This window comes from Nansenia antarctica (assembly GCF_963989245.1).
Source record: "Nansenia antarctica genome assembly, chromosome: 11".
In the NCBI taxonomy this organism is placed as follows: Eukaryota; Metazoa; Chordata; class Actinopteri; order Argentiniformes; family Microstomatidae; genus Nansenia; species Nansenia antarctica.
The window spans coordinates 25,947,346-25,964,845 of record NC_137681.1 but is presented as its reverse complement, the minus strand read 5'-3'; the positions used below and the strand labels follow the sequence as shown (position 1 = coordinate 25,964,845).

Genomic DNA, 17,500 nt, shown 5'->3' with positions numbered 1-17,500 from the left:
CTGCCCCTTTGACCAGTTTATCTGTCCACAGACCCTGTGTTGCATTTCTGTCAAGCTCCCACTCTCGTCCTGTCTATCGATAACTCACTCAGTCCAAGAATCCAACAATATGGTACAAGTAGCATGGTACACCTATCTCACCCAACAACTTGTTTATCATGTATGATAACTGACTTGATATGACTGAGAAAGCGCACCTTCCAGCCTCAAAGGCTAGCTTGTAAGTGTAAAGAGTGGAGAAGAGGTGGCACTCAATTGTGACAAGAATTGTGCACTTGTTTTTGTCAGCGAACTTAACTGAAATTGTTCTCTCAGTTGACCTAATATGGGAAAAACAATCCTATAAATCATTCTGTCAAATATTGTCAAACATTCAGTTTTTATTATGTATAAAAAAAAAAGATATGGTCGAGTATTTTCTGTTGACTAACCAACCCTGAAATATGACATAATTATAACACACGGGTCACCAGATCTGCCTGTGTGAGCATTAGTAAGCTCCAACACTGTGGTGCATGCAGCTATTGTTTGGTAAGCAAGTACATCTTCATACATACTGTTGTTTCGCATAGTTGATTATTGAAATAATGAATCACTACAAGGGGGCCAAAACAAAAGAGAAGGATTGAGTGATCCAGAGACTATTCTATTTAGATATAAAGGCCCTATGTGTCAAATAAGGTGACATTGGGGACCCTCTTGACAGTGAAATGAGGAGAGGATCCCCTTTACGGTACATAGGAGCTATTCTCCCGCCACAGAGTGGACCAGAGTATGTACTGTAGGATCAGAACAGTTCCCATCAGAATGTTGAAACTATTAAAACATGTTTTTATAATGATTTGGATTTGGCTGTGTATTTATTCATTTCTAAGGTATTAATGTGGGGAATTTGGTAATAAGTGAGAGAAAGATGTATGTGTGATACGACATTCTGCAGAAGTATCTATCTACCTTAAACAGGCGCTTCGATGATATCCTACTGGATCCTACAGTCAATGTGTATTATAACTTTATACAGCAGTATATCAAACAACATATTTGTCACTGCTTCGACTCTGTTGTAGAGTTTTGGAAAGGGACGTAGAAAGATCCAGAAACAGACGTCAGTCTGGCCAGAGGGAGTCAGCAGGAGTGTTGGTTGTGTAAAAATGTCCAGTGAAGTTTCACATCACATCAGTTATTTCCTCAGGAGCAGCAGTCAGGCACATCCCACGTGCTTAGGTGACGGCCACACACACTCTGGAAATGAAAACACATTTAACACACAAAACACATATAACACATTTAACACACAAAACACATTTAACACACAAAACACATTTAACACATTTAACACACAAAACACATTTAACACATTTAACACACAAAACACATTTAACACACAAAACACATTTAACACACAAAACACATTTAACACACAAAACACATTTAACACACATTTAACACATTTAACACACAAAACACATTTAACACATTTAACACACAAAACACATTATAACACACAAAACACACAAAAGACATTTAACACACAAAACTCATTTAACACACAAAACACATATAACACATTTAACACACAAAACTCATTTAACACACAAAACACATATAACACATTTAACACACAAAACACATTTAACACATTTAACACAAAACACATTTAAAACACATTTAACACATTTAACACACAAAACATAGAATTAATCAAATATTAAAGCAAGCAAAAACATACAGTACATTTAAATGTCATGCAGGTCAAACCTGAGATGAGGCATGCATGTTTAGTATCGGGGGTCAAACCACATGCACTGATTGGATTGGACATGCTGACAGACCTTTACCTTTCACCTTTCACCTTTCTAACCACACTACACTGTGGTTGGACGACTGCTTCCAAACACGTGCCTATTTACTTTGTCTACTTACTGTACTTAAGTACTTAGGTAACGTGTCCAGGGTAACAATCCGTTTTCCATTCAGTTCTGAAGTATATTTGTGTTTATCTTAGCAAATAATACATAGTAATTTAGGATTTACTATGTGCCTCACTACTGTGGCATAGATATGATGACTGCATCTTCACCACCAAAAATCTATTGCCATAAACTCTTAAATCCTTACAGCATACCATGGCATAAGGCCAGGGCGTATACATTTGTGACACGTTCTAATGCTTTGGTCCTCATGCCGGGATCCGATGTAACGATCTGACTTTTCTTACGAAAAATGTGAATACATTTCTGCGTTGTTGAAAATCAACGACACATCGCTAGTCAACTAACACAGTTTGTTTTGTGAGCCTGCTAACAATGTAAAGTAGTGTTATAGTTAACTAGGTAGCAGTGGGGATTACTCACCCAATCCATTGCCTTGCTCGTTTCAGTGTTTTGGCTCGACTAGAGAGTTTGTGTTGTGATTCTCAACAACATTGAAACGTAGTTCCGTGTTTCAAAAGAAAAGTCGGAATATTTTGATTGGTTGCCGATATGAGGACCAAAGCATTAGAAGGTGTCACATTTGTCATGGTTATAGAGTGTAATGTCCTCACCAGAGTCCAGGAGCAGGTGGAGGGGGGAGTGGTAGGTCTGCAGGTACTGCTGGGGGGTCTGGAGCTCCTCCCTCCCCAGGAGCTGGGCCAGGATGTCCTGGGGGACCAGCAGCTCCGGCACCGCGTCCAGCACTGAGCCTGGAGACGGCCTGGCACCCTGGGAGGAGAGGAGAGAGGGTGGAGGGGGTGACCCACTAGCTCTGGTTAACACTAGAACAGCCATGGGTGGGGTCATTTGACCAAGTGAGTACAAAAAATGGTATACCTTTGCACTCGATCAAATTTCAGGACCCTCCTTTCATGACTTCTTCTAGATATGTGCGTTCTACCACCCAGTATCCTTACATTTTCAAAATCACATCAGGATAAGCTAGTGTAAAGCTATTTTGCAGTTTTTCTGCAAGAGGCGCCAACTAGGGGTCTTTGTGTATAAGTAGCAGCTTCTCATTGTAAAGACTATGGTCATTTGACCCCCCGAGGCAGCTCTTATAGTAGGTGAAATAGACACGCTGTTCTAGTGTTAAACCCACGCTCTTGATGGTTCACCTTGGTGGCTGTCTGGAGGTGAGTCCCCAGTGTCAGTAGCATCGACAGCGCCGTGTGGACAAGCGTCTCTGTGCTCTCGTCGTTAGCCTCGTCCTCCCCCCGCCCCACACCCCAGGCCTGGACGTTCAACACCTCGTAGCTCCACTGGCCGAACAGCCTGCTGGGAAGGTCATGTGACATCACCACGATCCGAGCAGCCTCAACCAGGGCACTGAGGAACGGGGAAGACAGAAAGGAACCATGACAACGTAACCATGACAACGTAACCACCATGACAACGTTACCATGACAACAGCAGGTCAGACACTAGGCCAGACAATGTTTACAACTGTAACATGCAACTGTCAAAAACAGTGTTCGCTGTACAATTGTGTCAATGTGAAATGAACACATTGGTTACATATTGGACACCCCCCCAACCTAGTTAGGACCAGGGGCCGGTTGCATAAAGATAGACCCAGTCTTAGACTTAGATCTCACTTTAAGTCAGTCTTGCTATAGACTCTAAAATGTTCCTGTTGCATAAAGCTGACCTATGAGTGGCTTAAGTAAGACTGACTTAGCCTGTCACGCAATGCATTCTAGGTTGCAATGCATTCTAGCTGACACTTGACAGAAAAAAAACATGGCGGACGAAACAGCTACACCTAGCTACACCTAGCTACACCTAGTGGCAGAAGACCTGAGAGATCAACTCCCTTTTCTGCTGAAAACGTATGAATATTGGAGGAATATAACATGGAGAAAAGTATACTGCTAAGCTGTTGGAGAAAGAAAGTTAAAAGTTACTTAAAAGTTTTCCAATAGTTTGATCTAAAAACATTGGGTGAAGCTACGTGAAGCTTCCTAGTAGTTCATCTTTGATACAGGAGTGTAAGGTTACCGGTCTGGCCGCTCCTGCATGTCCCTCAGGTCCTTCAGCACCGAGACCAGAACCTCACTGGAGGACTAGAGGAGAACCAGAGAGCACAGCCAACGCTCACACATTAACATTAGATCATAATAATAATAATAATAATAATAATAATAATAATAGTTTTATTGCCATGCAATCAAATTGTCAGTCAGTTGTAGACAAGGGGTCAGAGCCATAGACTTAGGGGTTCACTGCCTTGCTCAAGGACACCTCGACATGTGGCCAACCGGGGTTCGAACTGCCAAGCTGCCGACTTTGCGATCATTAGACGCCGGCTCTACCTCCTCAGCCACAGCCGCCCCCCATTGATTGATTCAACTTGATTAGATTCAACTTTAATGTCATTGCACACAAGAGTACAAGTAATGAGACGAAACATCTCGAACGAAATACAGTTTGGCAGCCACGCAGATAGCACATAGTGGCATAAGTGCAAAAAAAAGAAGATGTCGTATATTTCTACTTAAACACACACACATGCATAGATAGTATGATAGGGGCCTGGATATATGCTGAAGGGGAGTGTTGTGCAATGTTGTGCAAATAGCCCCCTGAGTGTTATGCAATGGCTCTTGTAATCTGACCAGCCCTCTAACCTAAGGCCATAGTGACATCACAGGGGACGGCCCTCTTGACCATCTAGGCGACTGATAGGATCACTGGTAGATATTTGCATAAGAGGGCAGGCATCTAGGTGACTGGAACAAAACCAGCAGGCTAGGGGGAGATCGGCCTCTTTCCCAGCCGACCAGCAGACCACCAGCCCAGCCACCGGGCTCCAACTGTATGTATCCATGTGTCTGTTTTGTACTTTCATTAAATCGTCTTAAACTCAATAACTGTTCTTTGATTCATAACCAGTAAGATAAATACACAACATAGACATTATGAACATTAAAGGCAAAGGTTTATAGGTGTTTAAAGGTGTTTAAAGGTGTTCCATATAATTATGTTTATTTAAAGCAGTGGAGGCTCCTCCATAGAGGTGGAGGAGGCCTGGCCTCCCCAATAATTTGAGAGAAGAGAGAGAGATTTAAAAAAGCAATAATTATATTTTTTATCAGACACACAACATACAATTCAGAACAATACTTCATCCATTTCTAATATTTATCCTGCAGAACAGCACTCATACACGCGTGTGGCGGAAAAAGGTACTACACGGAGGCCAGGCCTCCTGTCGGAAAGTGGTTTCTCATAGAAGTCAATGTAATGCAATTTTTTTCATGGCAATATGTGATTGGCCAAATCACTGAAAATGGGTGGGCACAGGAGGCCTGGCCTCCGTGTAGTACCTTTTTCCGCCACACGCGTATGAGTGCTGTTCTGCAGGATAAATATTAGAAATGGATGAAGTATTGTTCTGAATTGTATGTTGTGTGTCTGATTGACATAGTGTTTGAGTGCTTTTGACATGTCATTGATTGTATGTAGTATGTTGTGGTGAATGTTGTGAGCCTGAGCAGAAGGGACAATAGCTGCTGCAGGCGGACCAGAGATTCATGCCAATTGTTTTGTTTATTTGATGACCCATTGTGCAGGCAATAAAAGCTGCTTCATCCACCATCCTGATAGTGTCCCAATCCCTTCAGTACCGCCAAACACAAATTAATAATTTTTAACAAAGACAGATAAGAAGAACAGGGAACATTCCATCGCGAGTGAAGCGAGCAAGCGGAAAAAAATTTGGCCTCCTCAATTCTGGAAGTCACCAGCCTCCACTGCTTTAAAGTATATACTACAATATGGCTTCCATAAATTCCTTAGTGGCTGTGGCGCAGGAGGTAGAGCCAGCGTCTAATGATCGCAAGGTCAGCAGATCGGCGGTTCGAACCCCGGCTTGCCCTATGTCGAAGTGTCCTTGGGCAAGACACTGAGCCCCAAATAGCTCCCAATGAGCGGGCCGGCGCCTTGCATGGCAGCTTGCCGCCATTGGTGTGTGAATATGTGTGTGAATGGGTGAATGAGAGGCTGTTGTAAATCACTTTGGAATAAGGCGCTATATAAGTCAGTCCATTTACCATAAATAGCTGCTCTATGTTTGCGGTGATTACCTCGATGACGTGCAGCATGCAGGTGGGGTAGACCAGAAGCAGGCCAGTGATAGCGTCGCCATGGTAATACCTCTGCAAGCGCAGGTTCAGCTCCTCATAGTGTTCTGTACAGCCCGGAAATTAACATAATTTGGATTACTGCTTTGCATTAATTTACTGTAGGATTGTCACTCTCATTGTCTTTGTTTCTTTGCTTTGTTTTCTATTCTGTCTGTCTGTCTGACTATGAAATCTGTTAAGCGTCCTTGGGTTTGAGAAAAGTGCTATATAAATCTAAGATATTATTATTATTATTAAGATTAAAAAGATAATATATATTCAGTGCTGAGTACAGGTGGGTTAATGGTTTGGTTCCCTTGTTTTTAAACATACAATGTTACATTTTTAATGGAGGTTCCACTTTGTCCAGAACAACTGTTTTTATGAGCTTTTATTGCATGCTTTCTATTCTGTTCTTTGGTGAGAGGATTCCAGTTGACACTTGCAGACAAAGAAGCGCTCTCCCAGCCAAGCCTCTCGTCCTCTCCTTCACCTACAGAGGTGTGAAGGCTGTAACGCATTCCTGGAAGAGGAAGTGGACTTTGGAGACAGAGAATCCCACACTATGAGGAATCAAAGAGTGGTACAGTATCTCTGTTATGCTTACTCTGTAGAAAAACTGCATTTATTAGGTAAAAGCAGCATTTATCCAGTAAGTAGGCTATCATCCGTGCCCCATGACCGTCAGAAACCTGGCCTGGTTGTTATTATTAAAGAGAATGCGTTGTAAATAACCTATGTGGATAAATGGTAAATACTACGATAAAGGATAAAGGTAATACTACTACTTATAATGTCATTCTAGAAGCATTAAGAGGCATTGATTTGACCAGCGATCAGCAGAGGTCTTTTCATCGGCTTTGAGCAAAGAGATGAAACCTGACTCACTGTACACTCCTGGGCCTTCTGTTAGTGAAACAGTGAGGCCTTGTAATCCGCCCAGGAATGCACGTCCTCTTAAGCCTTAATGGCTCTTAAACTGTGTTGTACAGTGACGGCTGACCCACCTCCCAGGATGCTCCTGTCCACGGGTTGCTGGGGGAGGCTGGCGACGACTATCAACCGGTGTAACAGGAACTTCTGGAGGGGCAGAGAGGACAGAGAGGACAGGGTATTAAGGCACCTGGTGAGTGGGGGAACAGGTATCAAGAATAGAGATGTAAGACATCCAATAGCCATCACACTCTCGTACACCCACTGTGTAACTGGACAATCACAAACAATCAGACACACTGCTCATACAAATGTGCTCACTCTGGACCCTGACTCTGTCTTTAACAGAACATGAGTGTGTAGCCTGATGGATGCAAGCCATGAAAAGTCTCAGACATACACATGATTAATCCAACAAGCACTGACATATTAAGAAACATGATTTAATGTAGATGTAAACACTTTGAAGTATGATTAACGTAGATTAAACGTAGATTAAATTTCATATTTTTTCTCTTCTCTATTTGCACCTGCAATGACAATATCAGGTGTGCACATGTGTTCTACATGTAAATGTAGAATAAAACAGACGTGCACGTTCATTGCAATATAATTATAACGGTTTTCTGATGCTGGCTTGTAGGTAGAAGTAAAAAAATAATAATAATCACGTAGCCTTAAACTTGACACTTGAATACCGTCCTGCCTTCCCCCGTAAACCTCCCTATAACACAACTTCCTGTATCATACAAACCATTTCCTCTTGGGAATTCAAAATCCTCCTTTGCGCCATGAAACAGTGGAACAAGCTAGTTCCAACATCCTCCTCCTTCTCCTTCTTCTGTTGGTCCAGACTCAGCAGACTCGCTGCCTCCATCTCTCTCTCTCTCCCCCTCTATCTCTGTATTACTATCTGTGTATCTCTCTCTCTCTCTCTCTCCCCCTCTATCTCTGTATTACTATCTGTGTATCTCTCTCTCTCTCTCTCTCTCCCCCCCTCTATCTCTGTATTACTATCTGTGTATCTCTCTCTCTCTCTCTCTCTCTCTGTAGTTCTCTCTATCTGTGTCTCTCTCTCTCTCTGTAGTTCTCTCTATCTGTGTTTATCTCTCTCTCTCTCTCTCTCTGTAGTTCTCTCTATCTATGTATCTCTCTCCCTCTCTCTGTCTATTTTTCTGTCTATCTCTCTCTCTCTCTCTCTCTCTCTCTCTCCTTCCCTCTCACAGTCAAAGTGTACTGCCTGGCCGTAGCTAGGAGAGCAGCGTGCCTGGCCCTCCTCCCTCAGTGTTTGTCTCTCTCATGGTATATCCTGGAGACCTGCCACCACCGTATCCCTTGGTGCCATAAAGCCCTGCCTTCTATCTGCTCTACACAGCTGCAGTGCATTGACACTGCCAACATAACCGACAGCCCCCAATTATCTCAAAAAGATAGCAGCCCTATCTGAGGGGAATGTTTTCAGCAGGGGGAGGAGGGAGTGTGTCAGGTAGTGTTATTGTGTACAGTAAACCATGCCCTGGCAGCCTATTTGATTTGATTCATGTTTTGGTTATGTTTTACAGAAATTGGATTTGAATTGGTAGAAAGTACAGATTCCGGGGGATAGATATAGAGTATTACATTTATTTCCAACGTGGTTCCTTGTGGAAGATAAACAGGACACTCTAGTCTAGGATATGCTACTCTAGGCTATGCTACTCTAGGCTATGCTACTCTAGGCTAACTGCTTGCAGGCCAGGGATACATCTTAATATATCTTAACTGTCCCTTCTAAAGACCTCTTCATCCTCTGTTTCTCTACTGTGAATAAATCTTCTATCTTCTAGCATTTTGGCCCCTGGTCCTAACATAGATTTTTCTCATGATGACTGATGGATAGACGATTCACTTACTTAGACAAAGTCATAGACTTATTTGTTGTAAGTCGTTTTGGATAAAGGCGTCTGCTAAATGCCAACAATTTTCAATGTGAATGGATAGCGTGTTTATTCTGTGGATTGCTAGTTGGAGAGGAGAAATCTCTATGACAACACATCACATTCTCTCCAAGAGTAGCAAGTCTCATTTGAATGTGAAAGCAGCGTTGTGTTTGAGTGCTGCCACACCACCCTCTGCCATACTATTATTACTGTGGCTGTGTGCAACTTTGTATAGGGATAGTCCAGTCTAAGGGGGAATTCTATTGCACCAATTCAAGTACAGGTTTATCTTTATATCTTACTTTATATCTTACTTTATATCTTGCCAAAATTGCTCAAACATATGGATCAGTTGCTAAAGTGCTATACAAATAAAGGTTATTATTATTATTCATAATAATAATAATATGAAGAGCACCAATAGCATGCATTGAGAGTGTTTGTTGTTGTTGTTGTTGTTGTCAAAAAGTTGCCAGTACAAACCTTTCTGACAGCTCTGTTCTGCTCCTCCAGCTTTGCAAACAGCGACATTCTGTCTTCAAAGGCTGAGCTCCAACCGTGCAGAGGAGGACTAGCAACTTTTGGAGATTTGGAAGCCATGGTTGTTTGTAGTTGTGTTACTAAGCAACAGGGTCGGGTGTATATGTGTGTGTGTGTGTGTGTGTGTGTGTGTGTGTGTGTGTGTGTGTGTGTGTGTGTGTGTGTGTGTGCGTGTGTGTGCGTGTGTGTGCGCGCGTGTGTGTGTGTGTGTGTGTGTGTGTGTGTGTGTGTGTGAGAGAGAGAGAGAGAGAGAGAGAGAGAGAGAGAGAGAGAGAGAGAGAGAGAGAGAGACAGAGAGAGAGAGAGAGAGAGAGAGAGAGAGGGGGGGGGGGGATTAAAATAAGTACACAATGAAACATTCAGTTAAAGAAGTAAACGTGTAAAAATGTAATGTGAATAGAACACATTTTCTTAATATTATAGTAATGACCACTAGATGATGCTGATGTTCAAGACTCAATATTTGTATGTTGTGCACAGCCCACTCTCGTGCGTATGTTGTGTGACGAAAGCAGTGCGTGATAACCCCAGCCCACCGATAGTAGTGATGGCTCTTTTTACCGAATCGGTTCTTTCGAACTTGTTCAATTCATTTGATTCACATCAGTTAGTCGGAAGGGGGCTTTTCCTCCCCAACATGAACGGATAAAATATTATCAAGCAACTATTATCATTAGAGTTGAAATTAAATGTTTTTTGTGTTTTGTTTTTGTTTTTACACAAAAACAGAAATAGGCATGCTTGATACTAAACAACTCACAGCCTCAATCTGCGACTTTTATTTTTTATTTTATCGCTCATTAACCAAACTGCACCGGCTCATGTGTGGCTTATACATTGATTGATTGAATAATACTAATGATAATAATAGTAATAATAATAATAACAACCTTTATTTGTATAGCACTTTTCCTGCAAACGTTGCAGCTCAAAGTGCTTTAACATATCCACACAGCATAAACATAATAATAATAATAATAATAATAATAATAATAATAGAACAATAGTAATCAATAAAACACACAATAACAATAATATAAACTACATAATAAAATAAGAATAAACCAAACAATCCAAGGGGCATAGAACAAAGATAAACAATATAACGAAATAATATAGGAATTACTATAATATTTAAACAAGTAAATACATATTACAAATATATACACATATATACACATATATAGATTCATCAACTAACACTAAAAGATACATTTAGAAAATAATACAGTCATTTAAAGGCAACAATATTAAAAAGATGTAGCGCTCACTTATCTATTTCTTTGAGCCTCGGAAAAGCGCTATATACATTTAATGAATTATTATTATTATTAATTATCATTGTTTTGGAAGTAAAAATTCCTACATTTCGTTGTTTGGTACCTGTACTGTAGCAATGACAATAAAGTCCATTCATTCATTCATTCAAAAACAATATTCTGAACGAATCAATTGTGAAGACGACTCGACTCACTCGACTCACAAAAAAGAGTCGTTCAAAAACAAACGATTCGTACGCGAGCTGCACATCACGCGATACCAGCAGCGTCTCAACAGTTCATTCTGACTGAGCGACAGAGACAGAACCAGGGCGAAGGATGGACTGAAACCCGCTTCAAAGGACGAGGCACCGACTGGAAATGTTCAGGAATCAGGTATTTTAGACTCAATTGATGAATTTGACATTTGTCTTTTTTTTATGATATGTTTCATTATCATCATCAAAATGTAATTCCTTCGAATTCGGTTAGCTATAAATGGCTAGCTGGCTAACTGCTAGCGCCTGACAGCCCAGCGAACAGGCTTGTTGCGTCTCTATGCTTCCCTTTGACAGCTGAAACAGACATATGTATGTATGTATGTATGTATGTATGTATGTATGTGGACAGTTGGTTAAGGTGGTGATCATTATCACACGTGTGCTATGATAGTCACTTTTACACCGTCATTGCCATGGCATTGGTGTCTGACTCAGTGACTCCGAGGCAGCATCACTGTAGTAATGTCTCTTATATGGTCTTATATATTATGCTCTTATTATACTGATGATGTGAGACGGGAGATCAGATGCTGTTCGCTGTTTACGAGCTGGCTCTAAAGGGGGGAAAGAGACAGAACAATGTTAAGGTCAGTCTTCGCTGAATCGGCCTGGTGAGTCAAGTTGAGGTGTCCAGCATTGTGGGTATGTGGGTGGAAGACAGTGGATTCCTGGCAGGGTCGTCATCACTTCTGGTTTCTGTGTCAGAGATGATGAATGAGAGTATCAGTCTGAGCTCAGCAGGGACCAGACAGGAGTTGTGATTGTTTGATTGATTGATTGATTTTTATTTGGTTAAAAAGTACAGACAGTTACATCCCACAGGATAGCACGTAAAAGTCTACTGAAACACTTGTTTCCAATGTGGTCCTCGTTGGTAGACAAGAACAACAAAGACAAGAACATACAAAAACAATATACAAAGAGCATACAATACACAAGAACATACACGATACAATCAGAATACAGTTTGTCATTCTGTACACAAAAGTGCAGCAGAGTCTGTCCCTGTCCCAATCTGTGCTCCTCCATATCCTGTACGACACAGGTAACCTACCCTGTAATGACATCTCTTACTGCAGTGATCTTCTTTTACTTTACAGAGCCACATCTCTTGGGTTCATTTTTCTAGAGGAATAAGCTTTGTTCTACTCATCATCATATGATCATATCAGCCCAATAGAGCTCTCAGGTCCTTTTGGTGAGGCTGCATTCTCATTTTATGCAGCCAGATTGTGGAATGCACTGCCAGTTTACATTAGAGATGCAACCTCAGCAAATGTGTTCAAGTCAAGACTAAAAACCCATATGTTTAATATTGCCTTTAAATGACTAAATAATTAAATGATGATTATATAATGATTAAAGCACTTTGAGCTGCAACGTTTTCAGGAAAAGTGCTATACAAATAAAAGTTTATTATTATTATTATTATTATTATCATTATTAATAATAATTAAAACCAGTGATATAACGACCTATATTAACACAGCTCCACTGACTTGCACTATTTCTTATTTGTTCATGTGGGTTTCTGTTGAGTGGATAGAGCAGTTTCACTGCCTGTGTCGAGGGTCTTCCGTGCCATGCAAAGTGTTTTATGCATGTCATCATGTTGACATGACACTCTCAGTGCAACTCGATACCAGAGCACTCATCATTACTGCCTCAGGAACTCACCACTGTGATGCACAACAGAAGCTTTTTTGTTTGTTTTGTTTTTTGTAAACTTCGTCACATAAAAATACAACAAAACACAGAGGAACAAACAATTGGTCATCCATGCATTCATACATACAATTGTTGCCTAGTGCTGGTAACACATGTCAGGTCAAACAGTCATGACTCAGTAAACATCACCTCAAGGTCTCAAACACAATCAATTTCCCCCCAATATTTTAGAAGAATTTCTCGGCCTATTGATTTAGTGAAAAGGTCATTCTCTCCATGCTTTGAATATTTGTCACAATCTCTATGCAGTCAGTCTTTGGACACTAGCTTTTATTGTCCCCTCCCCCTTTTCTGACTCACTGACTCCCCATCAGTATAGCTACTTTTCTGCCTAATAGCCTAACTTGAATGCCTAATTAGCCTAGCATGGATTTACTATGACCCTGCCTCTGCTTCATAACCATCATACATTGCTATGCTATGCTATTGGCAACATTGAGCTATTATAAGATTATCCTGCAGTGCCCAGATAACCCACATGTGATTGGATTAGCTAGGCTAGGCCTTATGAAGTCATAGCTTCTTAAGCGCTTAAGCGCTACGATGGATTGGAGCAATATTATGACAGCAGCTTGGCTGCTTCCAGCTCTGGCTCCTCATGTTAGGCTGCTCAGCTCCTGGCTGGTTCCACATGAGCCTTACCTCCGGTCCCCCCTCTCTCTCTAGCCTAATTATAGTCACTATGATGAATGAGACTCCCAACAGTTTTTTTTTTTCACCTCTGGGGAAATAGATATGTCTCTGTGTTTTATCACCCTGTTTGGCTTGAATCATGCGGTCTCCAACATGGACCTTAGTTTAATCATGTGACCTACTACATGGACCTTAGTTTAATCATGTGACCTACTACATGGACCTTAGTTTAATCATGTGACCTACTACATGGACCTTAGTTTAAGCTGCTGCTGTGGTTGTTTTTGTGTTTTTTTCAAGTCAGGGCCACTGTGATAGGCCACCAGATAGGCCTGATCGGTGGTTCGAATCCCGGCTGGCCACATCATGTCGAGGTGTCCTTGCAAGGCAAGACACTGAACCCCAAATTGCTCCCAATGAGCGGGCCGACGCCTTGCATGGTAGCTTGCTGCCATTGGTGTGTGAATGGGTGTGCGAATGGGTGAATGAGAGGCCGTTGTGAAGCGCTTTGGAATAACATTTAAGTCAGTCCGTTTAGATAGGCCTGTTTGCCATGGACAGAGCCGTTCATCTGAATCAGGGGACAGAATCAAACATAGTAGACATCATGGTCCGATTGTTGTGTTCCTCAGGTCCGATTGATGTTGTGGGCCGGTAACAGTTAAATAGAAGTTGACAGTAAAGCTCCCTCATGTAATGATTTATAAGGCTTGCCTCTATCTATTCCTCTTGAAGCTCATCATAGAATTCCAGGAACCTCCATTGTGTGCTCTGAAGCATCTCTTGAGAAATCCCATCTCTCAATCCTCTCTGGGGGAAATAGATAGGCTCCAGTGTTCTCTCTGTAATACACAGTAGCTATTTGAGGCTGTGGATGGGCCTGTGATGATTTGTTCCCTTTCCAGCTTGTCTTAATCATTGATCTGATAGCTCTGTGTGTCCTGATGGGACCTGGTGCGTGTGTGTGCGTGCGTGTGTGTGCGTGTGAGTGTGCCGTGTACGTGTGCGTGCCGTGTGCGTGTACGTATGCTTGTGCGTGTGCGTGTGTGCGTGTGTGTGTGTGTACGTGTGTACGTGTGTACGTGTGTGTGTGTGTGTGTGTGTGTGTGCGTGCGTGCGTGCGTGAGTGTGTGCGTGCGTGTGTGTGCCTGTCTTGTGAGGGGACAGAGCCTGCAGGCCATAGAGCCAAGCACTGACTGTAACACACTCAGAAGTCCAGGAGCCAATCATGAGTGAGGAGGAGAGGGGGTCTGTGGCCTGTGGCTTTGGCACAAGCTGAAGATCCATAAGCCTTGTGGGGGGGGGGGGGGGGGGTTGTCATAAATCAGACTTTGGAGCTGGTAGCGATGGCCAGAGAGAGATAAAGTACTTGCCGTGGATTTGCTACAAGTTCAAGTCATGTTGACAAGCTGCTAAAAGGTATTAGCGGATGTGTAGGGGGTAGTGGTGGCCTGGCCTAGGGGGGTAGTGAGTTGGACTGGTGATCAGAAGTAACCTAAAGGTTAAAATGTATACCAGGGGTATTTTGGAGGGAAGGTAGGCCCTACCATCCATACTGTAGTAGGGTAAATGACTACTGGACAAGACTGCAAACCGCTGAGTTGAAGATCAGTCCATTGTGATGGGATGTCAGTGTTTCCTCCAGGAATTTTTACATTAGTGGCGGAGAGCCCTGTCAGCGCGCAATTTTTTCCCGTGTGCACGCGCATGAAACGCGCGCTCAAAACAACGACCTAATTTCAACCAAAACTAGAGGGAGGATGGCAAAAAAAATAAAAAAATATACAGAATATAAACTTGTGATACCGGTTTCCATCCATCAGCTCTGAAGGTTTACGTTACTCACGGATCCAATGTCCTTCCAAACGAGCAGTCTTGGCTCCGTCTCAAACACAACAGGAAAAGTATGTCCAACTTGGCGAAAGTTTCCGAGTATTTCCAACTTGCGCGAGTTCTTCAACTTGCGACAGTTTTTCAACTAGATGTGATGGCTATTATGTCTAACATGTCTGTCAAAATTATCAAATTAGCCATCGTCCTGGCATGCTTGGGTGTTGGTTTCAACGCACCTGTTGTGTGAATGCAGTTTCGGATCGCTCATAGCCACTGCTAGCTTCAGCAATGTTTGAAGTGTCTGGGACATCTTTTTTCTTGAAAAATCCATCTGTCGCTGTTTTCGTTTAATTTTTCAAAGTTATTTAAGGTGATATCTTATTTGTGCACCTAGCTAGCTAGATCAGCTTTTTGTATCTTTTAGATGGTACTACCGGTGACTTTTAGCCCGTTATTTGCGAGGAGAAAACACAGGCGCCCGAGCATTTCGGCAGGTAAGACTGCTGAGCAGGGATGGTTGAGTCTGCACGGTTCTCATGCCGGTTCACATTTAGACCAATCAGGAGTAGCCCTTGTGTCACGTCGTCAACTGAATGTTTAATGTCATTAATCTGATTTTGGATCAGCGGTTAGAGAGAGATGGGCGTGGATTTAGGTGCACTTTTAGTCAACATCCATTATAGCGCTGATCTAGGATCAGATATATTTTAATCAGCTAAAATGTTCAGAGGTGGATTTATTTTATTTTTTTAGATTTTTTTTTTGTGGACTGAATCAATTAGTGGCGGAGGAAATTCATTAGTGGCGGCCCGCCACCAATAAATGCATATAGAGGAAACACTGGATGTGTAACTGCATACTGCAGAGAGGGCAGCAATCTGATACAATACTGATACAGCACTGTTATTAGCCTGACATCTAGAATGTTGTTGTTGTTGTTGTTGTTGTTGCTGTTGCCTTGATGTGGCCTTGTAATAGAACTTTCTCCTTCTTGATGTTTCAGATCTGTTTAACATGGACACAGATATGATACCAAAATTCTCTTCGAAAGACGAGGAAATCGACTTCTGGAAGGCCCTCTCCCTAAACTACCAGAAGCGGTAGGTGTGGCCTACACTGTACAGCACAAACATAACACATGCCTGCTGTCTTACTGGAACCTTTAAGGCCATTGTTCTTTCTTCTTATCTTAACTTTGACTTAGCTGTGGCTGCACTGTGTGTATGTGTGTGTGTGTGTGTGTGTGTGTGTGTGTGTGTCTGTGTGTGTCTGTGTGTGTGTGTGTCTGTGTGTGTGTGTCGTTGTGTGTGTGTCTGTGTGTGTCTGTGTCTGTGTGTGTCTGTGTGTGTGTCTGTCTGTGTCTGTGTGTGTGTGTGTCTGTGTGTGTCTGTGTGTGTCTGTGTGTGTCTGTGTGTGTGTGTGTGTCTGTCTGTGTGTGTGTGTGTGTGCGTGTGCGTGTGCGTGTGTGTGTGTGTGTCTGTGTGTGTCTGTCTGTGTGTGTGTGTGTGTGTGCGTGTGCGTGGGAGAAACACGGACAGCACCTAATACTTGAAAGGAAATTCCCCAAGCCAGTCAACCAGCTCTCCTCTCCCTCCCATCTAAAGAGCAGTTATAAAGACTGATCCACTTTCACCTGTGAAAGACCTTTATGTAAGAGGCCAGCGTTAGGAACCTTCTTGAATGCTCCTCTCCATCCAAAGGCGCAGATCTGGTTTCACGCCATACAAGACAAGCCTTGTTGTGTCTGTATGGGCCAGGTTGAATGAGATCACGTCATAGAGGTTAGATTCTTGTTCTGTTTTGTTTCTCTCGCTCTGAGAGGCTGGCTGCAGAAAAGACCTGGGGGGTATTCCATCAACGTTGCTTTATGAATGAATGAATGAATGAATGAATGAATGAATAAATGATCTTTATTGTCATTGTAACAGCTACAACGGAATGTTAATGCAAGCCCTAGGTGCTAACAATCAAACACAGTCCTAAGATAATAAAAAACAAGAATGAGACATAAATAGGGGGGATATAAATATAAGTATAAGTGATCGGTAGGAATCTGAGAATGTATCTATTATGTGAACTTATATACACGTTATTAGCGACGTTGATGGAATACCCCCTTGGAGCTTGAGTTAGCCCTCCGCTCTGGTTCTCTGAATGGAGGCCCGTAGCCCGCTGGGCTTGGGTTGACGGAGGATAAAAAGGGCTCCTCTGATAAGATCAGACTGGACAACAAAAGACAGGCACACCCAGCACTGAGAGCGAAACAAGCGTAGG

The 17,500-nt window shown here is 42.3% G+C and overlaps 2 protein-coding genes across 8 annotated transcripts in view; one reads left to right on the top strand and one right to left on the bottom strand.

Annotated features, from left to right (window-relative positions):
• Window positions 1–1,201: 1,201 nt before the first annotated feature.
• Window positions 1,202–9,483, bottom strand: tex47 (testis expressed 47; the record flags this gene model as incomplete). The annotated part of the gene is made up of 7 exons (XM_080542519.1): window positions 1,202–1,242; window positions 2,546–2,702; window positions 3,092–3,302; window positions 3,975–4,039; window positions 6,062–6,165; window positions 7,108–7,180; window positions 9,436–9,483. The coding sequence occupies 7 exons, from the start codon at window positions 9,481–9,483 to the stop codon at window positions 1,202–1,204; spliced, it is 699 nt and encodes a 232-aa protein (XP_080398645.1).
• Window positions 4,757–17,500, top strand: part of ndel1a (nudE neurodevelopment protein 1-like 1a) — a 31,153-nt gene continuing 18,409 nt past the window's right edge. For 4 of the 7 annotated variants that reach the window (XM_080542076.1, XM_080542082.1, XM_080542081.1 and 1 more), the window contains exons 1-3: window positions 4,760–6,683; window positions 7,093–7,226; window positions 16,230–16,326. In XM_080542076.1, coding sequence (XP_080398202.1) covers window positions 16,241–16,326 — 86 coding nt within the window. In that variant the 5' untranslated portion in view covers window positions 4,760–6,683; window positions 7,093–7,226; window positions 16,230–16,240. Of the gene's footprint in view, window positions 6,684–7,092; window positions 7,227–9,465; window positions 9,554–9,624; window positions 11,148–16,229; window positions 16,327–17,500 lie in introns of those variants that run through there. The other 3 variants (XM_080542077.1, XM_080542078.1, XM_080542079.1) reach the window with 3 other exon arrangements.